General features: G+C 44.4%; 1 protein-coding gene across 3 annotated transcripts; it reads left to right on the top strand.

Annotated features, from left to right (window-relative positions):
* The first annotated feature begins 8 nt into the window (after positions 1-8).
* Positions 9-26233, top strand: COG4 (component of oligomeric golgi complex 4). Of its 3 annotated transcripts, XM_036088047.2 has the most exons (19): positions 9-198; positions 1863-1945; positions 2651-2765; positions 5038-5212; positions 6019-6212; positions 8004-8109; positions 8635-8792; positions 9498-9556; positions 12230-12363; positions 14689-14807; positions 15364-15530; positions 16334-16499; positions 20327-20389; positions 23287-23403; positions 23978-24070; positions 24690-24773; positions 25004-25105; positions 25321-25449; positions 25672-26233. In XM_036088047.2, exons 1-19 carry the CDS (start codon positions 31-33, stop codon positions 25804-25806), a joined length of 2367 nt encoding a protein of 788 aa, XP_035943940.2. In that variant the 5' UTR covers positions 9-30; the 3' UTR covers positions 25807-26233. The 3 variants fall into 3 exon arrangements, with proteins under 3 accessions (XP_035943940.2, XP_077918922.1, XP_077918924.1); XM_078062796.1 differs by lacking the exon at positions 20327-20389; XM_078062798.1 differs by lacking the exon at positions 25672-26233 and having other exon boundaries at positions 25209-25344.
* Positions 26234-26377: the final 144 nt, after the last annotated feature.

Here is a 26377-nt window from a genome sequence, read left to right as displayed (position 1 = left end):
GCCGGGGCCTCGCGGGGCCGGAAGCACGGAATGGGGACCAAGATGGCGGATTTCGATTCCCCTCAGAAGCTGTCAGGGGTTCCTCCGCCCGAGGGGATGGGAGGAGGCCGCTGCTCGGAAATCTCTACCGAGCTCATTCGCTCTCTGACCGAGCTGCAGGAGCTAGAGGCTGTATACGAACGGCTCTGCGGCGAGGAGGTGGGAGGGGGCTGAATCAGGGGCAGTGGGCTTGGAGCCGTCAGTCTTGGGAATTCCGGGCTGTGGGAAGTTCTCTCTCTGCCTCTGCCGAGGGAAACAAAAAAGCACTTATTCAAGGAGTGTAGTTGAGTGTATTTGGGGGGACGTGACATCTCTGTTCGCTTGATCTGGTGTCCCTAAACTTGTTTTCCCTGTTATCTCGGCGATCTGCTTCGCTCCCCTTGATGCCCCTGGCCCTTAATCTAGATTAAGTTTCTTGGCTAGAGCAGTTAGACTGACAGCGTCAGTCTCGCTTGCTTATCAAAATAAGCAAGGCGCTCTTTTGCTTATCAAATAAGCTTGCTTATTTGCTTATCAAAATAAGCAAGGCGCTCTAGCATTGAATTAGCAATTTAAAAATTACGAAACGCGTTCACCGTGTTCTCATTTAAGCAGGAAGTCATTGTAAATAAACTTTAAGCGTTTTAATACTTCTGTGGGGAATGATTTGGGGGTGTAATTTTAGCGTTTCGGTAAGTCCGCAGCTTTGTAGAAGCTTGAGGTTTTAAGACAGGCACAACTGTCTAATCGGACTAGTAACTTTCATCTCTTGGACCCGTGCATTGTGTCAGATAGGGGCATGGACTATATTTATTCTCTTGAGGATTTTTTGCAGCCTCCTTCATTTTCCGTGGCAACCTGATGCTGTCAATATATTTTTAAATATCATTTGGGTTCCTTACCACTCAGAAGAAAGAGATCCAAGCTCTGATCTAAAAGTTTAGTAGCTGTTCCCTAAACTAAACTTTTAATTAAGGTTGAGTACAAAAGGCAGTTTCAGCAGGAGGGAGGGGGGATTATTGATATCTAAGAATATTTTCAAATATTAATTTGCACCAACTCAGGCAGTTTATGGTAACATTTTTCAGCAAGATGTGCTTTATAAAATTTAGTACTCTAACAGTCCTAAGCGTGCATTCATTGAGTCAGTCAATTTTTAAGGTGAAATTAAGTCCATCTTACAGACAGAATAATATTAGTTCTGTATTTGTATTTGATGACTGTCAAGGGGAAGTTCCCCTCTGGATCCTACTGAACTATTTTAATAGAAATGTGTAGTTGATATTGATGGCTATTAATGAACAATATTTCACATACTATGCTAAGCACTTTATGTTTGTTACCTTGTTTGGCTCTCGCAACAGTCCTATGGGATATGTATTACATTTTACAGATGAAGAAACTCAAGCATTTAAGAAGGTTAATGTCAGTTGCAGTAATGCTGTAAATAACTTCACTGAGAGAATTATGTATTTATCCCTTCAGGGTACTGACTGTACACTATGAAGAGACTTTTTGTAACTGTCACTTTGAAAGTTTCATTTGTTTAGCCATTATATTTTAAATGCCTTCCTGCATTAGGTACTGTGCTAATTATACTGAATAAAAGTTTAGTTCTGTCTTTGTGTTATTCATCTGCTAGATGGAATAAAATACACAGAAGCTAACAGTCATCATGCAGTGTGATAAATGCAAAAATAAAGTATTGGTTAAAGTCCTAGGAGAGCTCAGTGAAAGGAAAGACATTTGAAATGGGATTCACCCTTCAGCTAAGTGGTTGGGTTAGATAACTCTTAAGGTTCCTTCTGACCATTCTGATGACAAAATGTTTGTCTGTGTTTCAGAAAGTGGTAGAGAGAGAATTGGATGCTCTTTTGGAACAGCAAAACACCATTGAAAGTAAAATGGTCACTCTCCACCGAATGGGGTGAGTCTCCCAGCTCAGCAAGAGCTATTGTAATTCCGACAAGGACCACTGGATAAATTACTGTTTTTCCTAACTTTCTGTTATAAAATGCCACTTGACTTTGAAATGTACAGGAAGATTATTTCAAGGTTAAGTGAACACTTAAGGGTATAGTCAAGTGGTTCACAAAGTGTCCTTGGAAGTTTGATACTTCCAAGTATCAACTTGTTGGAAATGCAAACTATGAGGCCCCACTCAAAACCCACTGAACCAGAAACTCTGGGGGTAGAGCCCAGAAATCTGACAAGCTTTTAACAGACACACCAAGAGATCCTGATTATGGTTCAAGTTTGAGAACCACTGTTTTTACAAACTCTGTGTATTTGCTAATCATAAAAATTGCTCTTTGATCCCGTCACCCTCTTTGATTGTTGGTTAGTGCATTTTATACTTAGCAGTGGGGAGCATCTGTTCTCTGGTTCTTTAGCAGTACCTATATAGGGGTCTATTTAGTAGTTATAAAAAGTAATTTTTTATTTAGTATAGACCTCAGTTTTCAGTAAAATCCTCTTTAGGAAAAGTTGTGAGTAGAGTGAACTGAGCTAAAAGTTGTGGGGAAGTACAAAGACAGTAGAAGACATAGTCTCCATTTACAAAAAAAATTTTCCATCTCATATTCCTACCTTCTGCCCCTATGGATGTGTGTGTGCTGACATGTGTCTCCAGTCCCAACCTGCAGTTGATTGAAGGAGATGCAAAGCAGCTAGCTGGAATGATCACCTTTACCTGCAACCTAGCTGAGAATGTATCCAGCAAAGTCCGTCAGCTTGACTTGGCCAAGGTAATCCCATTGAACTTCTGATGTTTTAGTAGAGGGCAATAGAGAAGCCACCACATTAGAAATTAGAGCAGCACCATTAAACCTGACAGAGATGGCAGAAGAAGAGAAAACTTCAGACCAATACCTCTTATGAATAAAGACATAAAAATCCTCAACAACACACAAACCAAATCTAGCAACACATAAAAAGGATTATACTATGGGGCGCCTGGATGGCTCAGTCGGTTAAGCGTCTGCCTTTGGCTCAGGTCATGATCCCAGGGTCCTGGGACCAAGCCCCGCATCGGGCTCCCTACTCAGCAAGAAGCCTGCTTCTCCCTCTCCCACTCCCCCGCTTCTGTTCCCTCTCTCTCACTGTCTCTTTCTGTCAAAAAATAAATTTAAAAAAAAAAAAAAAAGGATTATACTATGACCAAGTGGAATTTATCCCAGGAATGCAGGGTTGCTTTAACATCTGAAAATCAATTAATATATCCACCATATCAGTAGAATAAAGGACAAAAACCGCATGATCATCTCATAAACTCAGAAAAAGCATAAACTCAAAAAACTTGTAATAAAAGGGAACTTCCTCAACCTGATAAAGGTCATCTACAAAAAACCCACAGCTAACTTCATACTTACCAGTAAAACACTGGGTGCATTCCCCCTAAGATCAGGAATAAAACAAGAATGTCAGCTCTTGCTTCTTTTCTTCAACATTGTACTGGAGTTTCTAGCCAGACATTTAGGCAAGAAAATAAAATAAAAATCATCCAAATTGAAAAAGCATATAAACCATACATTTAACTTTAGATTTTTCTAGTAGCCATTTTTCTCAATTTTATTTTCTCTTTCTTTCTTTCTCTTTCTTTTTTAAAGTAGGCTCTGCACCCAACATGGGTCTTGAACTCATGACCCTGAGATCAGGAGTTGCATGCTCTACCGACTGAGCCAGCAGGTGCCTCACTAGTAGCCATTATTTTAAAAAGTAAAACAGAGAGGCACCTGGGTAGCTCAGTTGGTTAGGCATCTGCCTTAGGTTCAGGTCATGATCCCCGGGTCCTGGGCTTGAGCCCCACATCAGGCTCCCTGCTTAGCAGGGATACTGCTTCTCCCTCTCCCTCTGCTGCTTCCCCTGCTTGTGCTCTCTTGCTCTGTCAAATAAATAAATAAACAAAATCTTTAAAAAATAAAAAGGCGCCTGGGTGGCTCAGTTGGTTAAGCGACTGCCTTCAGCTCAGGTCATGATCCTGGAGTCCCGGGATCGAGTCCCGCATCGGGCTCCCTGCTCAGCAGGGAGTCTGCTTCTCCCTCTGACCCTCATGATCTCTCTCTCTATCTCATTCTCTCTCTCAAATAAATAAATAAAATCTTTAAAAAATAAAAATTAAACAGAAATAGGTGAAAATAATCTTAGTAATGTTTTATTTAACCCATTATATCCAAAATATCATTTAAATATGTGATTACTTTTAGATTACTTTTAAAATGGTATTAATGAGATATTTTGCCTTCTTTATTTCTGTACTAAGTCTTTGAAATCCAGTGTGTGTTTTACACATCTTAATTTGGACTAGCCACATTTCAAGTGCTCAATGGCCACAGATTGTTAATGACTACTGTAGTGAATAGCACAAGATCTGGGCTCTTGAATAAGTCAGTCCCAGCCTCAGTTTTCCCCTGTGAAATAGCATAACTTCCCAATCTATTTGTTGAGATTCTGCAAAAATAACTTACCACAAAACACTATGGCCATACAGCCACCAAGTCACATTATTAAGATTTCTTTAAAACATTCTTGCTTATTCTAGGGCCTCCTGACTGGCTTAGTGGGAAGAGCGTGTGACTCTTGATCTCAAGGTTGTGAGTTCTAGCTCCACGTTGGATGTAGAGATTACTTAAATAAGTAAAACTTTAAAAAAAAATCTTGCTTATTCTAAAAGAAAAGTATTTTCCATATGTTTCACTTATTTTATTACTTGGTTTATAATGTCCTCTTTCCAAATGTTAAATACACTCCGATTCCATTATTAATTTAACAGCATCAGCCAAATACAAATATGGCTTGTCCCTGTTCCTGCTTCCATTAAAATGAATGATCTGGTCACATAAATAAAATTGTATGATACCTGTCAGTGCTATTAATCATCATCAATAACAGTTTTGTGAGTGGTAGTGGTTTTGGTTCAGGGCCTCTGGTTAACCAGATTCTGCCCCTGAATCTCCCTACCTTCTGAAGAGATATTCTGAAAGAATAGGACATTGTTTTAAGCACCAAGTCTTTTTGCAGAACCGCCTCTATCAAGCCATTCAGAGAGCTGATGATATCTTGGACCTGAAGTTCTGCATGGATGGAGTTCAGACTGCTTTGAGGAATGAAGATTATGAGCAGGCTGCGGCCCACATTCATCGCTACTTGTGCCTGGACAAGTCAGTCATTGAGCTCAGTCGACAGGGCAAAGAAGGTGACATCCATCCCAAACTGTTGATTTCTACGGTTTTTACAAGCGTCTGTAATCTGATTTAAGTACCTATCATTTCTGGTTTAGTTACAAGCATCTGTTATCTGAGCAAGGCAAACTCAACCAAGAAAAGGGCATCTGTTAGGCAATTTCCTTGTCTGGTACTCAACCCTATATAGGTCATAGGCCACCCTAGGACAGGTGTTGTTATTCCCATTTTATGGAAAAGGAAACTGAATCCACATCTACTGTCCTCTGGCCAGTGGGTTCTTTTCACTTGACCATATCACCTACTTACAAAATTAAATTCTTAGCCTGGCTTTCTAGGCCTTCTGTGATTTCAACCCACCCTGTCTTTCTCACCTTGTTTCATGCTATTCACTCATGCATCCATTCAGTGTGCACATATATAGAGTCCTCTATATGCCAGAGTATATATTACTTGCAATACTCTACAAATATTTTTTTTCATCTTTTTATTTCTGTTCCTTTGCTCATTTCATTCCCTTTGCTTGGAATGTAAGTTCCTCCTATTCAGGTATCAAAACCCTGCCCATCTTTAAAAGATGGGATACCATTTCTGGGAAGACTTTTCTAATTAGTTCAACTAGAAATGTGACTTGTGAACACTTTTCTTATTACACTTATCATACACTTAGTTTGTTATAGTTATTTGTGCCACAGATCTTATTTCTTTTGCTGATTATAACTTCTGTATATATTTCGAATGAATAATGGTGCACAAAGTGGCATAGACCTGACAGAGTACCATTCTTTACATTAATTCCCATTTTCCTCCCAATGTGCAGGCAGCATGATTGATGCCAACCTGAAATTGCTGCAGGAAGCTGAGCAGCGTCTCAAAGCCATTGTAACAGAGAAGTTTGCCATCGCTACTAAGGAAGGAGATCTGCCCCAGGTGGAGCGCTTCTTCAAGATCTTCCCACTGCTGGGTCTGCATGAGGAGGGATTAAGCAAGTTCTCAGAATACCTTTGCAAGCAGGTATGGCCCCTGATTGCTTGGTAGGATAGTGGTATGATTCTCTGCCTGCAGATTGGGGCACTGTATGGATCCAGTTTCTGTGGATACTTTGTCACATCTGGATTTAACTCCCCTTTCCTGCTCTCACTGTAGCCTAGCAGGACTGGATGTACACATTCATTCAACACTTATCTAGGCATGGTCTAGACATCTACTGATGTACATTAATTTCTGACAGACCAAGTGAAAACATAGGAAAATTAAAATGCAAATTCTCGGGGTGCCTGGGTGGCTCAGTCGGTTAAGCGACTGCCTTCGGCTCGGGTCATGATCTCAGGGTCCTGGGATCGAGCCCCGCATCGGGCTCCCTGCTCAGCAGGAGGCCTGCTTCTCCCTCTCCTACGCCCCCTGCTTGTGTTCCCTCTCTTACTGTCTCTCTCTCTGTCAAATAAATAAATAAAATCTTTAAAAAAATAAAATGAAATGAAATGCAAATTCTCTGACAAGTTGAATCACCCTTTTTAAGCTGTCAGCCAGGAACTGGCTTCTTTTAAGAGTATTCAAAGTTGTTGGTTACTCTTTTTAAGACTTCATAACCAGGCTTGAGTCTCAACATAAGCCACATTGAGATGAAGGAGGTGAGATCACTTAGGGTTAAATCCTGAAAAAGAAACAGGTTTCAGTTAAAGTCTCAGCCCCTTCCCCTTAACCTTAGATGGACAGAAGCAAATCTCAGCAGGCATGTATGCAGAGGGTTATTGTTTGTAACTCTGTGTCAGAGTGTATTGTGCCACTTCCCCTCCAAATTCTCTGTAATAGAACACTGTTCTGCATTAAGAAAAATGAGATAGTTCCGTATGTGCTGACATGTTTTACTCTCTGATGTATGGTTAAGTTAAACAACTATATGCAACATTTCTGCTTCAAATGACAGAGGTGGCAATAAAAATATATGTTTGTGGGGCGCCTGGGTGGCTCAGTTGGTTAAGCGACTGCCTTCGGCTCAGGTCATGATCCTGGAGTCCCAGGATCAAGTCCCACATCGGGCTCCCTGCTCGGCAGGGAGTCTGCTTCTCCCTCTGACCCTCCCCCGTCTCATGCTCTCTCTATCTCATTCTCTCTCTCAAATAAATAAATAAAAATTAAAAAAAAAAAATATATATATATATGCTTGTATAAGCATAGGGTATTTTTCAAAGGGTTAACAATGGTTATCTCTGGAGAAGAGACTTAGGAGACTGAGAGACATAGGTAAGAGGAAGAATTGCTTTTCACTGAACACTCCTTTATTCCTTTTGAATATTTAAGTGTGTATGTCTTAACCATTCTAAAAAATTTATTAAAAATAAAATATAAGGGGGAGATGGGGTGGCTGGCAGTTTTTTTTATCAGTACTTTGCCACCTGGGACCTAGAAATGGCTTCTACTTTAAATCCCTTAAAAATCCCTTCTGCAGTACCCAGCTTCCTTGTCCTGCCCAATGAAGCACCATTAATGATAACTGAGTTATCCTTTGAGGTGATTATTGGAAGTGGGGACTCTCTCCTTTGGGTAATGACAATACATATCTTCAAAGAAAAGGAAAGCATTATTTATGTCTTTGCGTTGAAGAAGAGTTATCACTGCGCTCAAGTTCTTTGTCTTGCCTGAGGCCCAGACAACTCAGAGCCCCCAAGGGAGGTTCCTCTGTGCTGTCTAAGCTTTCAACCATCAAAGCAAACATGGGAAAAAGGAAGTCAGTGGGAGGTCTTTTTGGAAAACTGAGACTAGCCTTTGATCTGAGAACTGCTGTGGATTTTCTGCTTTTTTCAGGTGGCCAGTAAAGCAGAGGAGAATCTGCTGTTGGTGCTGGGGACAGACATGAGTGATCGGAGAGCGGCAGTCATCTTTGCAGATACACTCACTCTTCTTTTTGAGGGTAAGTCTCTTTTTCCACTCCAGAGAGACTGGAGACATTTCTACCTAACACCCATATCCTAGCTTTTCTTTTCTCCCTGTTAGCCTGATGCCTTCAGTTTAATCCTGTAGCTTACTGTGTATTGATTGATACATTGGAGAATTAACTTTCTAATTCAGTATCTAATTAGCAAAAATTAGAGTCTCTCAAGTGTTTTGCTCCTCCCTAGCCTTCAAGACCCAAATGCTAAGAATAAATTTAACCCTAAAGTAAATTATTGGGAAGAGAGTGATGCTGATTTCCAAAGATGCTCTATTAAACTATCAGCATAAAGTAAATGCCTTCTGATTTACCAAGCACTGTACATATTAAACAGACAAATTTTGCTTAGCGACTCTCAGCATTGGCAAGAACCATTTGTATTCATTTGGGGAGGTGAAATGGCCTTAAAGGGTTGAGTTAGACCCAGGTCAATCCTGGATAGAAGAAAGTTTATTTTGTGAGAAGAATATTTGGAATCCAGCCCTCTCATTTTCTCCATTCTAGGTATTGCCCGCATTGTGGAGACCCACCAACCAATAGTGGAGACCTATTATGGGCCAGGGAGACTTTATACCCTGATAAAATACCTGCAGGTAGAATGTGACAGACAAGTGGAGAAGGTGGTGGACAAGTTCATCAAGCAGAGGGACTACCATCAGCAGGTGAGTAGGAGAAGCGGCAGGTGGGTTTGGAAACAGTGTGAGCCAGGGATACTGAATAAAATAAATTGGGGGTGGGGTAGGGAAGGGATGAAAAAAGAGGTAGATAGAAAAATAAATACCAAATGCAAACTGCCTGCATCTTGCCTGTCGCCAGCTTACTTTGGATTTGAGGTGTCCTGATGATATAGTACAAGATTGAGAAAGAAGTAGAAAGGGCTTCCTGAAAGAAACACAAAACAGAAACATTAGAGCACCTCTCTATCACAGAATGTGCAATAGTGCCTTCTCGTGATATGAGGAGAATTTTACTTCTTGTCTCTGATTTCTCCTTAGTTCCTTAAGTGCTCACAGTAACACTTGCTTTTTTGTGAACTTTATTTCTCCTTTCCTTTGAGCAGAGGAAGTAAGAGTAGGATTTAGAAATAGGAGTAGCCCATACAACTTTATTTCTAGAACTCTAGGAGACTAGATAGTAGTTCATTGGAACACCATTAACATCACTTTAAAGTGCAATAATAAAGGAGAGCATTAGCATCTAAATCAAAAGTAAATCTTTGGTTCATCATCCTGATAGCCTACTTTTGGCCTGCCTGTTAAGCAAACTAAACTTAAACATTCTTTTATGTCAGAAGTTTGGAGGGACCAGCAAGAGGAAGATAGAAGGAGGGTGGGGAAGAGCATTCTCATTTCTTTGGTATATTGCAGTTCCGGCATGTCCAGAACAGCTTGATGAGAAATTCTACAACAGAAAAAAGAGAACCAAGGTAATAATCCTGTTTTCTTTAGCCCATAGGAGTTTGAATTGGTAATCATGTAACATTCAGAGACTGCTCTATTATAAGGTGGTCTGCGTTTTAGAAATATTTTATCTATGACTCAAGCTTTTACTTTTTTCTAATAAAAATATGCTTGTTAGGGGCGCCTGGGTGGCTCAGTCATTAAGCGTCTGCCTTCGGCTCGGGTCATGATCCCAGGGTCCTGGGATGGAGCCCCGCATCAGGCTCCCTGCTTGGCGGGAAGCCTACTTCTCCCTCTCCCGCTCCCCCTGCTTGTGTTCCCTCTCTCACTGTCTCTCTCTCTCTGTCAAGTAAATAAATAAAAATCTTAAAAATAAATAAACAGGGGCCCCTGGGTGGCTCAGTCGTTAAGCGTCTGCCTTCGGCTCGGGTCAGGATCCCAGCGTCCTGGGATCGAGCCCCACATCGGGATCCCTGCTCGTCGGGAAGCCTGCTTCTCCCTCTCCCACTCCCCCTGCTTGTGTTCCCTCTCCCGCTGTGTCTCTCTCTGTCAAATACATAAATAAAATCTTTAAAATAAATAAATAAATAAATAAATAAATAAATAATTTAAAAATATGCTTGTTAAAAGAAAATTCAAACATTATAAAAATGTATTCATTCAATCAGTAAATTTTTCTTAGTACACCTTATGGGTCAAACACTGGTCTTTGGTGCTGGGGATGTGGCAGCAAGCAAAGTAAGCAAAGCAGACATAATTCTTTCCTTGTGGCATCTGTAGTCTATAAAGTAGATAGTAATAATAGCTAACAAATATATAGTGTTTACTATATGGCACACATTGTTTTAAACACTTAACAAATATTCAGTCATTTATTCAGGGGTTTCTCATCCTCTGTCCTATTGTCGTTTTGGCTAGATAATTCTTTGTTAGGGAGGACTGCTGTGGATTGTAAGATGTGTAGTAGTAGCATTCTTGGCCTCCACCCACTAGATGCTGGCAGCACGTTGTCACCACACCCTGCCAGATGTCTAGGGAGTGGAGGGTGGGGTGTAAAATCTCCTTCAGCTGAGGGTCACTGATTTAATCCATAAACATTTTTTACAGAAGAGGAGACTGAAGCCTGAAGAGGTTAAGTGACTGGCCCAAGGTTGTACAGCTAGAAGATCGCAGAGCCAGGAATAGAATCCAAGTATTCAGACTCTAGAGTTCATATTGTGAATCATTGTGATATACTAAGTATAGTGTGCAGGAGAGCATGTAATAAAGGGACGTAACCTAAGCTGATAAAGTTCAAGGAAAAATCTCTGAGGAAATGACCTTAGATCTGAGACCTTAAGAGTAACTAGAAATGGGGCGCCTGGGTGGCTCAGTCAGTTAAGTGCCTGCCTTCAGCTCAGGTCATGATTTCAGGGTCCTGGGATCGAGCCCCACATCGGGCTCTCCACTCAGCAGGGAGTCTGCTTCTCCCTCTGCCTCTGCCTCTCCCTGCTTGTGCTCACTTGCTCTCTCTCTCTCTGTCAAATAAATAAACAAAATCTTAAAAAAAAAAAAAAGAAGAGGGCGCCTGGGTGGCTCAGTCATTAAGCGTCTGCCTTCAGCTTAGGTCATGATCTCAGGGTCCTGGGATCAAGTCCCGCATTGGGCTCCCTGCTCGGCGGGAGGCCTGCTTCTCCCTCTCCCACTCCCCCTGCTTATGTTCCCTCTCTCACTGTGTCTCTGTCAAATACATAAATAAAATCTTAAAAAAAAAAAAAAAGAGTGACTAGAAATAAGAGGTGAAGAGTTTTCCAGGTGGAGCAGGGAAAACATGTGCAAAGTCACTGTGTATTTGAAAACCTGAAAGAAGAGCAGTGTAGTTGGAAGTACAGAGTTGGGGAGAGCCTGAGTTGAATCCAGAGAGGTCGTTAGAGTCAGGCCACTCAGGTCCTATATCCTAAGCGCTATGGAAATCATATGATTACAGTATGACCAAATCTATGTTTTGAAAAGATCTCCTGGAATTCAGTGTGGAAAATGAGCTAATTTGTGTGTATACTGTGAGGGAGGGGTTCAACTTCATTCCTTTTAATGTGGATATCAGTCATCATCCCAGCACAATTTGTTGAAAAGACTATTCTTATTGAATTGTCTGAGCACTCTTGTTGGAGATCAATTGACCATAATGTGAAGATTTCTGGACTCTAATCTATATGCCTGTCCTTATGGCGTACCACACTGTCTTCATTGCTGTAGCCTTATAGTAAGTTTTCAAATTGGGAAATATGAGTCCTTCAACTTTGTTATTTTTTTCAAGATTGTTTTGGGTCTTCATCTGGATAGATGAATGGGTGTGGGACACAATTTAATGGTGTATCCTAAAATCCCACCACAGCTAAATAAGAGGTTGGAGAGGTGTGGTTCCTTTCATGTGAAGCATAGACAATTTTTACTCAAACCACTAACAAAAATACAACTCCCAGTCTCTTATTTAGCCCTGACAGTATTTTAGCGGGTGAATGGTTCAGGTGAAACAGGTAAGTGGAATATATGGTTGACAGCTGTCTCTCAGTATCCAGCAGAGCCAGGATAACCATCTGGCAGAGCTGACCCTTCTGGGCCTGGTGGGAGAGGGAGTTTGAGACTCTGTTTGCCCTGTAGCTCTTATATCTGGCAATCCAGTGGCCTCCTGCTTATTCCTTCTGCTCCATGTATCTCAGGGAACTGGACCCTATCCTGACTGAGGTCACCCTCATGAATGCCCGCAGTGAGCTGTACTTACGCTTCCTCAGGAAGAGGATCAGCTCTGATTTCGAGGTGGGGGACTCCATGGCCTCAGAAGAAGTAAAGCAAGGTAAAAGGCATGTCCCGTATTTTCTGGGAGGGCTAGGACAGAGTTGGCACTGTTTTCTAATGGTTAAGCCATAGATCTTGTAACAAGGAAATAACTAGGGCTTCTTAGCCTCTGTGGTCTGTGGGCAAACTGACTCCCAAAAGGAAAGATAGACTTACTGAATATTAGAATTGGACTGGGTCTTTGAGGCCATTTAGTCATTTTACAAGTGAGGAAAGCTAATGCCCAGAATGGTTAAATTATTTTCCTCTGATCTTTTCTGCACACCATGTTTTCTCACCAGCTCTGATTTAGGGATTAGCATTTAATTTAAATAGGTGATATAGAGCACCTGCTGGCTCAGTCGGCGGAGCATGTGACTCTTGATGTTGGGATTGTGAGTTTGAGCCCCACATTGGCTGTAGAGATTACTTAAAAACAAAATCTTTAAAAATAATAATAATAAATAAAATAGGTGATTTGCACACATGCTGTATAGGTAGATAGAGCAAAAAGATATACTTAATTCCATAAGGGAACTTTTGGGAGTGATAGGAATTTCTAAAACTGGATTGTGGCTATTGTTACAAAACTCTATAAAGTTACTTTAAAAAAAAACATTGAAATGTACACATACAAGGTGTGAATTTTATCGTATATAACACTTAAGGGGCGCCTGGGTGGCTCAGTTGGTTAAGCGACTGCCTTCGGCTCAGGTCATGGTCCCGGAGTCCTGGGATCAAGCTGTGCACACTTGCTCTCGCTCTCTCTCTCAAATAAATAAAATCTTTTAAAAAAAATAACACTTCAATACAGTATTGAGCCATAATATTGAGAAAAGAGTATATAGTTTAAAGAGTATATGAAAAGAGTACATAGTATAAAGAAAGCCTTTCACTCCCTCCCTCAGTCTCCCAATTCCCCCAGTCACAAGTTTTGAAGGGATAAATACATTGGAAAAAAATGTGTACCACAGTCCAGTTTCATTTACAAATTGATTCTCTGGATTTTTTAAGAAGACCATTTAATTCCTGCTGGTTAAGTATATGCAGGATTCTCTGAACTAGAGACTTGAAATTAGCACAGCATCTGTGGCATTCTACGTGACTTATGTCAATAATACATGGCAAGGCAATTATTTATATGACCTAGTATGGTATTGCTTTGATTTGGTGTTTAAGGGAGGATGTATGCTTTTTTGGAGTTTGATGCGCATTACTATTCATACTGACTGTCACTGTTCAGAGCTGTGTGTCCAGTACAGTAGCTACCAGCCCCATGGGACTGTCTAAATTTACATTTAACTAAAATTAAGAATTCCGTTTCTCAGTTAACATTAGCCACATTTCAAGTGCTCAATAGTGGCTACCATATTAGACAACAAAGATACAGAACATTTTAATCATCACAGAAAATTCTGTTGGACAACACTGGTTTAGAGAATGAAATATAGTGTACCCGATATATTTCAGTCTTTGCCCTGAAAACTTAAGTATTTTAAGGCTTACTAATTAATTCTAATGGGAAAGAAGTAAAAAGTTCTTTGTACAGAAACATTTACTATGGGGCGCCTGGCTGGCTCAGTCAGTGAGTGTGCAACTCTTGATCTCAGGATTGTGAGTTCGAGCCCCATGTTGAGTACATAGATTACTTAAAGATAAAAATCTTTAAAAAAAATTACCATAATCTCCAATTACTGTGGTTTCCAGTTATCTCTAATAAGGACAAAACATTTAGAAATAACCCAGGTGTCTAAAGATAGAGTTTAAAAAAATGTTGACTACCTAATAAAATATCACACAGCCATTAAAAATAAGTAAGCTTAAAAAAAAGATAAAAGAAGCTGTGTGTACAAACGTTGAAAATATTTATGATATAATCTTTTTCTGTTTTTTAATTTTGTATTTGAGTATAGTTGACATACAATGTTACATTAGTTTCAGGCATATATGATACAAACTTTTTTTAAAGATTTATTTATTTGCTTTAAAGAGGGAGGGAGGGAGAGCGTGTGCACGCAAGCACACGAGCAGGAGGGGCAGAGGGAGAGGGAGAGAGAATCCTCAAGCCGACTCTCCGCTAAGCACAGAGCCCTATGTAGGGCTCAATCTCATGACCCTGAGATCATAACCTGAGCCAAAATCACGAGTCAGACGTTCAACCTACTGAGCTACCCAGGTACCCCAAGGCATATATGACATAATTTTTTAAAGCAGAATACAAAATTTTGTACTGTGATTCTAATCATGTAAATTATGTACAGAAAGGAACCTGGGTAGATGAAAACAGTTGAACTTTTTCCCTTGGGGAAGAAAAGTGAGTATCCCTTTGCTGGCTGTCCCTTAGAGCACCAGAAGTGCCTGGACAAGCTCCTCAATAACTGCCTGTTAAGCTGCACCATGCAGGAGCTAATTGGCTTCTATATCACCATGGAGGAATACTTCATGAGGGAGACTGTCAACAAGGTAGGACAGAGGACACACCCCTTGGAAATGGGACTTCCCGTGCAAGAAGCCAGGCTGAAGGAAATGGCCGAGGCATGTCACATTTCTTGGCCTGCTTTGAGAATACCCTTGCATGCAACTGAGCAGTACCCCTTTGTATGATTAGAGGGCATTTTTAGAGTTGTCATGCTCTTCAAAGACCCAGCTAGGATGTCTTTCCCAAGAATCACAAAAGAACACCTCAGCTCCTCGGGGAACCTACTTGTGCCCTGCCTCCCTGGAAGTGTGTGGGTGAGGAACCGCGGGGAAGAAGGGCCTTTCCTGATGTCTTACATCCCAGGTAACAGATGACCCCAGGGCAAAGGCCCTAAATACTTAATGTCCTAACATAGTCATCAGTAGGGGAATGAGCTGTTTTGGCAAGGAGGATCCACACCAAGCTGTGACCAGAGTAAGCCGTGTTGGGAGAAACAAGGACAAGCTCAAAAGGGAGCAGAACCAGAGCCTATTCCAGAACCATCTAGAACAGTGGCATGCAGAACTGGAGCCCTCACTGGCTGCTTTGCCTTTTGGTTAGGCTGTGGCTCTGGACACCTATGAGAAAGGCCAGTTGACGTCCAGCATGGTGGATGATGTCTTCTACATTGTTAAGAAGTGCATTGGGCGGGCTCTGTCTAGCTCCAGCATCGACTGTCTCTGCGCCATGATCAACCTCGCTACCACAGAGCTGGAGTCTGACTTCAGGTAGGACCGACTCCCTTTCTACTTCCTAGGAAGCAAGAAGGTCCTAGTGGTGATTGATTCCTGAGGCCCATGTTGCTTCCTTTTTTTCCATATGATTCTAGTTCAGTGCTATATAGGATATAAGCTCCTAGCCATGGTACAACATCCTTGGGTCCAGGCAGCTGTACAGCAGCCAGGTATCTTACGCTCCCTGGACTGGATTGGAGGGGTTACTGGCCCTCAGGCCTACGAAAGAGAACAGGCAGCTCAGTTGAAGGCAGTAGTTGTAATATAGCGATCATAGTTACCATTGCTGCAGACCAGGCACTATACTAATTTCCTGCTCTCATTCAGTCCTGATAACAACCCTATGATGTAGGAACCCTTAGCTCTCTTACAGGTGAGGAAACTAGGGCTCAGGGAGATCAAACACCTCATAAGTGGCGGAATGTGGAATAGAGCCCAGAACTGACTCCCAAAACCTATTCTCTCACCACTTACATGGTACTGCCTTTCATTAAGCTGTATGCCTCCTCTTGAGTTTGTTGGAGTTCAGTGGCGATAACTGAAATCCTCATAGGGAATAAAGAACTGACCAATCTCCTCTATATGTTCTTGTCATATCAAGTGCCCTTGAAAGGGTGTTGGTCTCTCTCATACCCTGGATGCTGAAGTTCTCCTACAGTGGTCTCAAGGATTGGTTATTCCCCCAAAAGAGCAGCTCATGCTGCTTTGTTAGGGTTGTGGGTCCTCTGGTCCTGCTGTCCTGGAAGCCAGATTGAGTGCTGTCAATCTCCATATGCCATTCTGCTCCCCCCTCCCAGGGATGTTCTGTGTAACAAGCTGCGGATGGGATTCCCGGCCACCACCTTACAGGACATCCAGCGCGGGGTGACGAGTGCCGTGAACATCATGCACAGCAGCCTCCAGCAAGGCAAATTTGACACAAAAGGCATTGAGAGCACTGACGAGGCCAAGCTGTCCTTCCTGGTAGGTAGCCACATAGGTTGGGAGCTGGTCCGTTTATTTCAAGAGGTTAAATTATGACCTCTAAGCCACAGTATAATTAGCTTTCAACTAGAGACTTATCATCCAGTGTCTCTATAGAAGGAAAACTCCTTTAAGGAAAGCTCCTCCTAGAAGGTTCTGAAACCACTTCTTATCTAGGGACCTATTGCTGAGCAACCCAATCCAGGACATCACTGTTCCCTGCCTGGAAGGCTGGGCAGCTCAACTCTCCCAAGTGCTCATTCCCAAGAGCACTATGAAGCTGTTCAGGGGGCTCCACTGAGTATCAAGCTTGGCTTGCATCTGCCACAGAACCGACCGTAATATCTGTGGCAAGCCTCCAGACCACTTCTCTGAGGGCAGTCCCACAACATGGGGGATACCGATCATTTAGGCCTAGCGGGGCTGTTTTCCTAGCACACTTCTTAGGCTTTCAACTTCCTCAGAAAAATGACCTTTTTAAAGCGTTTAGCCAGAAGACGGACAAGATGAAGCAGTGTCTTACCGGTTGTATGACAGGTGGGAAGGAAGAAGCATGGAAGGATGAAAGGGTTTATATAAGGTTAACAGCCAGTTTGTGATGAGCCAAAAGAATACAGATGAGTCCTGAGCCTGTGATCCACCCTTTCTGGCATGTGCTGTGTTGGCATGAGTGGTAACAGTGCTGTCAGAGGTCATTCTGCTCCACCCCCACAGTGGCCAGGCTCTGAGTCTTCTTGGCTCCTGCGGTTCAGAGCCTGAAGGAAACATCCAATAGCAGAACTCTCCATCTGTAGCCTACAGATGGGGGTCTCTGCACACCCTGGGGTTAGATGCCAAATCTGTACTCTGGAAGCAGGGTCCTTGGCTTTTATCAGCTTCTTAAAGGTATCTGTGACCCCCAAAAGAGTTAAGAACTGTTGTTTTCAGAGACAGAAGCATAAGTATACTAGTACCTACCCACCTGTGCAAGTTAACCCACAGTTAATATTTTGCTAAATATTATCAGGCAGATTCAGTATGGAGGCTCTTTAGGCAGCCCCACTCTCTTCCTGTCACTGAAAATATTTTCCCTGAGCATGGGTTCTAGTGATTTGGGACGACCTGGTTGTTTCCAAGAAAGAGGATCATCTCCAAGAAGCTTCTGAAATCCAACACCTTTGGAGAACTTTGCCAAAATGTCTGGCAGCCAGTTTCATATGATCATGAACTGACTTAAATTTGTCATTTTGTTTGCATTCTGTTGTTTCATTTTGTATAGCACTTACTTTTATTCTTTCATTTCTCTGCTCAGAAACGACCTCCTAGCTACTGACCACCTCAAAGCTCTGCCTCTTTGCTTGGTGGTTTATTGACAGCCTCTGGAGTCTCACCATCCTGCCACTCTAGTGCTATTCTCCTCCCCTTGGCCCCACAAGTCCCCATTACAGTGGCTGCCACACAGACAGCTTCATTGTTTGAGGGCCCAGAAGATAAGGCCAACAAGAAAGGTGATGCTAAATGCTTGGTGACAGGTTTCTAGTTTTCCTGACGCCAAGTACTTAAAATGTCGTCGCTCCCACCACGGCACTTATTTCTTATGTCACCTTGATTCATTTGGCTGTCAAGATGAATTCCCCAATGGTGCTGATGTATCAGTCACCATGAGCTGGGGATAAGCCCAGTGAATCCATGCTTACAAGGACTGTCAGTAAAAGGAAACTTTGAAATCAATACCTTTTGAACTCAAATCCATTTTCCCCTTATGATAGATTTTTCTTACGGCCTTAAATGCCTTGGAGACATTTAAGTTGTGGCCTTCATCCTTGAGCTGTCATGACAGTGCACTTATTTCTCTGCAAGCTCGTGATGTTAGCAGCCTTGTGTGTGGCATGCTAACGAAAGGCTTTAAGTCTTACCCATCCCCCATGAAAGTGGCCTCAGCAGTACTGCCAGCAGCATGATCTTTCAGTATTGGCTGCAGGACAGTGATGAGGGAAGCACTCTTGGGGACACAAGGGGGTCATCCTAATCTCAATCCCTGGGGTTTTAGGATTCTTCTTTTACCCCAAAATCCTGAAGCTTCTAACACCTCTCTTGAAAATTGGCTCCTCCCTGCCTCACCCCTGCCTTCATGGTCATGCCACCAGCACACCAGTTCAGAGACAGTATGATCCTCTCAAACTCTCTAATTCCACTTCCTCCCAGCCTCTAGATTAGTATTCCCAAACCACAGCTGTGCTAATGCAGCATTCACCGGGTAGGTAGTAATCCTCGGTGCCACCCTGTTGTCCACAGGAGAGCATGGCTCCCAAGTTCTAGTCTGACTTCACTCACCTCTGCAGTTTTACCTCTTGCCATTTCCTGCACATATCCGTGCACTGACTCTGCTGATCCCCAAATACCTTTTGGGGTTTCCTGCCACTCTGCAACTGTTTATGCTATCCCTTCTGCAGAACACATTCATTTACTCATTCATTCTCGACGCTTCTATGTATCAGGCACTGTTCTAGGCTCTGGAACTGCACTGCCCAATGTAGTAGCCAGTAGGCAGAGGTGGCTATTTAAATTTAAACCAAAAATCCAGTTCCTGAGTTGTACTTGCCACATTTCAAATGTTCATTAGCCTCATGTACAGATAGCTAGGGCTACTATACTAGACAAGATTTAGAATATTTCTATCATCAAGAAAGTTCTGTTGGGCCGTGTTCTACTAGAGATATAGCTCTAAAGAAAACAGAATAGATCCCTGCCTTCATGGCACTCTCATTCTAGCGGGAAAGGCAAACAAGAAGCAAACAAAATAATACTGGGTAATCCTAAATACCATTAAGAAAATATCAAAGGGACTGACAGTGCACTAGAGAAAGGCTGATACGGGTAGAGAAGTGTACTCACCCTCAACTGTCAGAATTACACCAGCCTTTTTGAGCTGAATTAAATTCATCTCAGTTACCACCTCTGCTATGGAGCTTTCCTTAAATGCCTTAGACCGAAATGTTTCTTCTAAAGGGCCATAGCAGTTTGTGCCTTAATCATCACTTTTGTTACATGCTGCTTTTTATGATTGGTATTTCTGCACCGAGCTTCTAAGGCGATAGAGTTATGAAAGGAGCTCATGGCTGAGACGAGAGTAGGGAGACCTGATTTCTCTTCCTGGCTCTAGCTGTGTGGCCTGTCACTAACTTACCATCCTCTCACCCTGCTTTATTCTGCATTGTGTTTATCATGACCTGGTATTTCTTATCTGACTTGCCTTCTGGAATGTGAACTCTATGAGAGGGTAGATTTTTTTTTTTAAGATTTTATTTATTTATTTGAGAGAGCATTTATTTATTTGAGAGAGAGAGCATGAGCAGGGGGAGGGGCTTAGGAGGAAGCAGATTCCCAACTGAGCAAGGAGCCAGACATGGGGCTCGATCCCAGGACACTGGGATCATGACCTGAGCCAAAGGCAGACGCTTAAATGACTGAGCCACCCAGGCACCCCAGGAAGCATTTCTTAAATAAATGTCAGCCTTTGCCTCATTGATCTGGGCTTAGAGCCCAGGACTTCTCCCAGACCTATGTGCCTAAACATGGAACAAAAAGACCTGAAACCTTGGGTCACTACCCCTGAGGTCAGATGGCTTTGCTGCCTTAGTGTCAGGCACAGGAGAAAGGGCAAGCCTGGTTCACCATTCTGCCCAGTCTGAGACCTTAGCGCCCTTCCAGATGACATTGCTGTGCATGTTCCTTAGCCCCCCTCTGAGCCTCAGGAGTACAGCTGTCAGCCAGTCAGCCAGCCTGCACTGGAATGGATACAGACACCGGTGAGCAGGAAGTCACATTCTTCTGTCCTCATCTCCCAGGTGACCCTGAACAACGTGGAAGTGTGCAGTGAGAACATCTCCACGCTGAAGAAGACGCTGGAGGTATGGAGAAAATTGCCTCTCAGTTTTCAGCAGCTGCAGCCTCTCTGGGCCTGCCCATGGAGGAGTCCTGTGCACTGGTTCTTATGGGGACTGTGCATTCCCTGGCATTGAGCTAGTCTTCCTTCAGAGCACTTGAGGGGATTCACTTGGCGGTCAACCCACAAGTTGGAAGATGAGAATTCAAATTAGTGCTTCCAGCACATAAAGCACATATTTGGCCTGTGACCTCTGGCAAATCCCTTAACTCCCTGAGCCTCAGCACTCTCATCTATAAAACAGATCTCCTTCCTGCCCTCATTTGGGTTTATTGGGGGGCCTAATTAAAAAGGGGTTGAAAGCACTTTAAAAAATGATAAAGTCCCCTAAAAATGTTAGGAAATTAAGATCAGGGGCGCCTGGGTGGCTTAGTCATTAAGCGTCTGCCTTCAGCTCAGGTCATGATCCTAGGGTCCTGGGATCGAGCCCCGCATCGGGCTCCCTGCTCAGTGGGAAGCTTGCTTCTCCCTCTCCCGCTCCCCCTGCTTGTGCTCCCTCTCTCACTGTGTCTCTGTCAAATAAATAAATAAAATCTTAAAAAAAAAAAAAAGAAAGAAATTAAGATGAAATAGGGTTTACCAAACCCTGTACAAATCTGTTGCTGTTACCATTATTTTAAAGGAAGGCTGCATAGTGGTAGAAATTGCTTGGCCTTGGAAGTCAGATGCCCCTGAGTTCATATCTCCGCTTGACCACTGACCAGTTGTGTGGCATGAGGCAAGTTCTCTAACCTCCCAGAGCCTCAGTGTCCTCATGTATAAATAGGGAGAATGATCTCTGCCTCGCAGAGTTATGAAAATTGAATGTGATAATATAAAATACCTGGTATGTGAGAGGCACGCAGGGGTAGTTAATAACTGTACTAATAGTTACACGTAACAGCACGAAGCAATCATTTTGCTAAATATTAGAAAATGAAGGGCCCAACTCTCCCCCACTCCGAAAGTCTGCCTCTGGGAGAGGAGGGAAGCCAGGGCCCTGCCGCCCCAGCGGACACTTCTTCCAAGGAGGATATGTTACTGCGGAGGCACAGGGCTCAGCGCACAGGCTGATGGTAAGTGCCGGCTTCAGGGCTGGGCACACCGAGGGGCCAGGAGCCAGCACGGGGGCCAAGTCCTTGTAACTGATGCAATTCCTGAAGGAGGCTCAGAGAGAACAGCCAGATGAGAGATTCAGATTAGGAATTTATCCCAAAAAGGCCTTAAAATGGAATAAAATAAGAGTGATATTTACAAAATACCAAAAGCATAGTATCTGTCACACTGTATGTGTTCAACAAGGTGGCTGTCATCATTGTTGAGTCACGGCACCTTAGATTATATTCCTGACTTTGTCCTTAATATTAGAATATTCAGTTTGAAAGGAGTATTTTGGGACATGTTAGAAATTCAGAACTGAGCCAGTAGAATTAGCCAAGTGAAAGAAAAGGAGAGCAAAGAGCTGAAAAAACCATTCCCATAAATCCCACCCACCTTAGATTTGCATTTCACGTGTATTCTTTCTGAACCCCACCAGCAAACCTGTGAGATAGGTCAGGTGGTGCGATGAGGTTAAAAGGCTAGGTAAAGATAGTGCATATTGGAGCTGCCGTGAACTGAGGGCTTCCGCCTGTCTCTTGCACACTGCTGCTTCTGCAGTAGCCAAGACAGCAGACTTCTGTCCTCATCTCCCAGGTGACCTGGGAGCTCCTGGCAGAGCAAAACATGGCGAGTTCCAAGCAGCTGCACTTGTGATGTTCTCTATACCTTTAGGAATAGTGTGGGGGTTAGGGACAGGCACTCTGGAGCCAGAATCCCAGCTTGAATCCCAGCTCTACAGCTTAACTGCTGGGTGGCGCTAGGCAAATTATTAACTCCTCTGTGCCTCAGTTTCCCCATCTATACAAAGGGATAGTAACAGTACCTACTTCATAAGATAGGTACTTTATTATTTTTTTTTTAAAGATTTTATTTATTTGACAGAGACACAGCGAGAGAGGGAACACAAGCAGGGGGAGTGGGAGAGGAGAAGCGGGCTTCCCACTGAGCAGGGAGCCCGATGCGGGGCTCGATCCCAGGACCCTGGGATCACGACCTGAGCCGAAGGCAGACGCTTAATGACTGAGCCACCCAGGCACCCCAAGATAGGTACTTTAAGTAATAAATGCTTTAAACAGGCTGACATATAGTAAGCACTTAAAATTTAGCTGTGATCATGATGATCTCCCTTGGGCAGCCAAACCAAATTATTTTATTTTTTTAATAAAGATTTATTTATCAGGGTGCCTTGGTGTCAAGAGTCAGACGCTCAGCTGACTGAGCCACCCAGGGGCCCCAGGACCAGATTATTTAAAAAGCAGAAACTGTAACAATAAAAGCTAGTGTCTCCTTAGTGTCTGCTAGTAGCCAGGAAGTGCACTAGGCACTTTGTGCATCATCTCCTCTGACTCTCCCAGCTACCATGGGGACAGGAATTTGTGTGCCCATTTTATACACAAGGAAATTGAAGCTCAGAAACTTTAAATCACTTGACCAAGGTCACTCAACCAATATGTAGCTAAGCCAGGATTTGAAGCTAGGAATGTCTGACTCTAAAGGTATGAAAAAACTTCCGGTTTTTATGTTTCTTATTCACACACCCCTGATACCAATACTGTCACCTTACAAAGGGGGACGAGGGGGCCAAGTGGCTAGCCACTGGGATAGTATCCAAGTTTTCTGAAACCTATCAAGGACTCTTGCCTAGGATGGACTATAGCTGTTCCCAGAGAAAGCTGGAGTTGGGAGAAATGGCTGGTTGCACGTGGGTATCCTCCCCACTCTCCCTGCACCCACACAGCCCAGCCATGCTTGGAAGCCTGATAACTGGGTACTCTCCCCTAGAGTGACTGCACCAAGTTGTTCAGCCAGGGCATTGGAGGGGAGCAGGCCCAGGCCAAGTTTGACAGCTGCCTTTCTGACTTGGCTGCCGTGTCCAGCAAATTCCGAGACCTCTTACAGGTAAGCCCCAGAATCAGTTGCTGACTGAATCCTGTGCCTGTGTGTTGCTCTGAGAATATTGTTACCGGTTTATTATGGGATCAGTGTATAGAAGGAAACAAGGAGAAATGAGGGGGTAGCATGCAAGACACTGAACTCGAGTCCCTTTTAGATTAAAGGTTTTTCAGCAGTTGTCATGCTGACAAGCCAGCATTTTGGTCCTCGAGTCTCCACTTGGCCCCCAGTGCCAAGAGCCCAGAAAGGTGCTCAGATGGAATGGAACCACATGGTTACTCGGACCTGCTGCTTGGCCTTAGCCAAAGGTGCTGCCTACTATCAGGCACTCAGAAATCTCTTTTTTTGAGTTTGCCAAACCCACCCCATAGCCTGGACCTGAACTGGCACAGATCTGGAAAGGAACGGGTTGTTTCTGACCCCTTCGATTAGCATTTTCTGGTAGACTTTGGACAGGCCCACAGGAAAGCCTGAGAACTGGAAGAATGCCCTGGCAGTCACGGGATGGATGGAGCCGAAGAAAGGAAGGGCAAGGTACACGCGTCTTCTTTGTCTCATGTGTCTCTGCCTCGTCCCGCAGGAAGGGCTGACAGAGCTAAACAGCACAGCCATCAAGCCGCAGGTGCAGCCTTGGATCAACACCTTCTTATCTGTCTCCCACAACATCGAGGAGGTCAGCCTGACCATAGGCAGCCATCAGGCCCAGGATTACTCCTCATTCTCCCAACCCCCCGGCTGGAGGGCCGTGGAGCTGTCTGCACAGACCAGCCCTTCCCTGCTTCTCTGGAGGGAAGTTCCATGGAAGTATAATATACTTCTATGGATGTGAATTTCAGCCTCTCCCCCTGGAAGACTAGGTTCTTCCCAGGAAACAGTTGTTCCTGCAGACAGAAGGGCTCTGAAAGACACCTGTAGGGGCTTTGCCATGACCTGACACATCCTCTTTTATTGAGGCTTTTTGCCCCACCTATCAGACTTAGGAGCTTTTTTTCTAGCCTAATGATATCATTCCTGCAGAACATGAGATGCAAAAGGAAATAAAAGGCCAGGAGCTTTACCGTATTGTGTGGGCCGCTGCTGCAGCCCAGGGCCATTTCCTGATCGGAAGTGTGATATAAAAGCAGCAGCGGCATACGCCAGCTTGGACATCCAAGCTGCTTTTAAGCTGGATGAGTCAGAAGCTAGAGAGGAAAGGCCTCTTCCTCTGTTGTTTTAGAGGGGTGAAAGTGGGGTAGGGTGAATGGTACTTTCTGGAGAGACCCCCAGTGACCCAGCTTGTTTCCTGACAATAGGAAGAGTTCAACGACTATGAGGCCAATGACCCTTGGGTACAACAGTTCATCCTTAACCTGGAGCAACAAATGGCGGAGTTCAAGGTGAGCAGGAGCTTAGAGACCAGGTTATGGAATTACCCACCTCTGCCCAAATCAGCAGCCTTTGGCTTCTCATCCCACCCTACTGGGAACCCCCAAAACTCTTCCAGGCCCCAGCCTGTAGACATACTCCCCCAACAGCCTCCTGTAACTGTGCCTACCCCCCGAAGACTCCTGTTCGAGGCAGAGGGGCTTAGGTAGGACTCTAACTAATGTCTAGCCTCTGTGTGCAGGCCAGCCTGTCCCCAGTCATCTATGACAGCCTGACCGGCCTCATGACCAGCCTTATTGCAGTCGAGTTGGAGAGAGTGGTGCTGAAATCCACCTTTAACCGGGTAAGGTCCAGGGAGTACAGGTCCCCAGCTCTGTTGTTTTTCCTCCGAGGAAGACAAGTCCTGCCATCCTAGGACTTGCATCCCCTCTGTCTGCTACCCGCAGGCCCTGCATATCTAGCCCCAGTCCTGCCCTGGCATCTGAGGCCTTGGAGCTGACTGAGGCACCACATGAGGGCCAGGCCTTGAACACTGACTGAGCCTGTGCCCCCTTGCAGCTGGGCGGCCTGCAGTTTGATAAGGAGCTGAGGTCACTCATCGCCTACCTTACCACAGTGACCACCTGGACCATCCGAGACAAGTTTGCCCGGCTCTCCCAGATGGCCACGATCCTCAATCTGGAGCGGGTACGTGTGGCTCCCTTGACCTGGCGAGGGAAAGGTAACTGGGAAGAGAGGCAGAAACACTTGGATCCCTGCCTCTCCCTCAAAACCAAGTGTCCACCAGCAGCCCAGCCCTACAGAGCACCTTCTTCCTGGGCACCACCCCTGCTCTGCCTCTGGCGGAGCCCAGGGCCTTCTCTCAGGGTAGCCTCTCGTTGCTGACTTGTCGTATGTTCTTCCCCACAGGTCACGGAGATCCTAGATTACTGGGGCGCCAACTCTGGCCCGCTGACGTGGCGCCTCACCCCTGCCGAAGTGCGCCAGGTGCTGGCTCTGCGCATGGACTTCCGCAGCGAGGACATCAAGAGGCTGCGCCTGTAGCCGCCGGGGGGCGCCCACCTGGCCCGTCCTTCTTCAGGCCCCTTCCCTAAGTGGCCGCCGCCACGGAGCTGAGCAGGCTGTCTGGCCTGGGCAGCTCTGACGGAGCAGACCTCCACTGCAGATAGCAGGAAATAAGGCTCAGCTCACTCTGCTGTCTGCACTCAGGCCTGTCTGGGTGGTGCTTTGCAGGTAGCCTCTCCCTACCAAGAGGGGTGAGTCCCCCTGGGCGCCTAATTATGTGGGAAAGCCAAGGCAGGCCAGCTTTCTGCACGGGTGGCCATTCTGTCCTCAGACACTACAGCAAACAGCCTGCCTCCCGGCCAGCCCTAAAGGACTTGGGTATATCGGGCCCTGGGGAATTAGGTTTACTCTGAGGAGAGGCTGTGATGTTTATGATCACCCTGAATAAAGACACTCCTTGGAGAGATGCCAGTATGCTGTTTCCAGGGAGGGCTGGATGCTATAGGGCAAGACAGGTCCACCAGTTGCACTGAAGTGTGAAGGCAAAAGCCTAAAGCCTAGCCTCCTCCCACACCCAGAGGGGCGCACACCACCGTCAGGACCCACATGA

The sequence above is a fragment of the Halichoerus grypus genome, chromosome 15 (genome assembly GCF_964656455.1).
Source record: "Halichoerus grypus chromosome 15, mHalGry1.hap1.1, whole genome shotgun sequence".
NCBI lineage: Eukaryota > Metazoa > Chordata > Mammalia > Carnivora > Phocidae > Halichoerus > Halichoerus grypus.
This window is presented reverse-complemented; position numbering and strand designations above follow the sequence as displayed.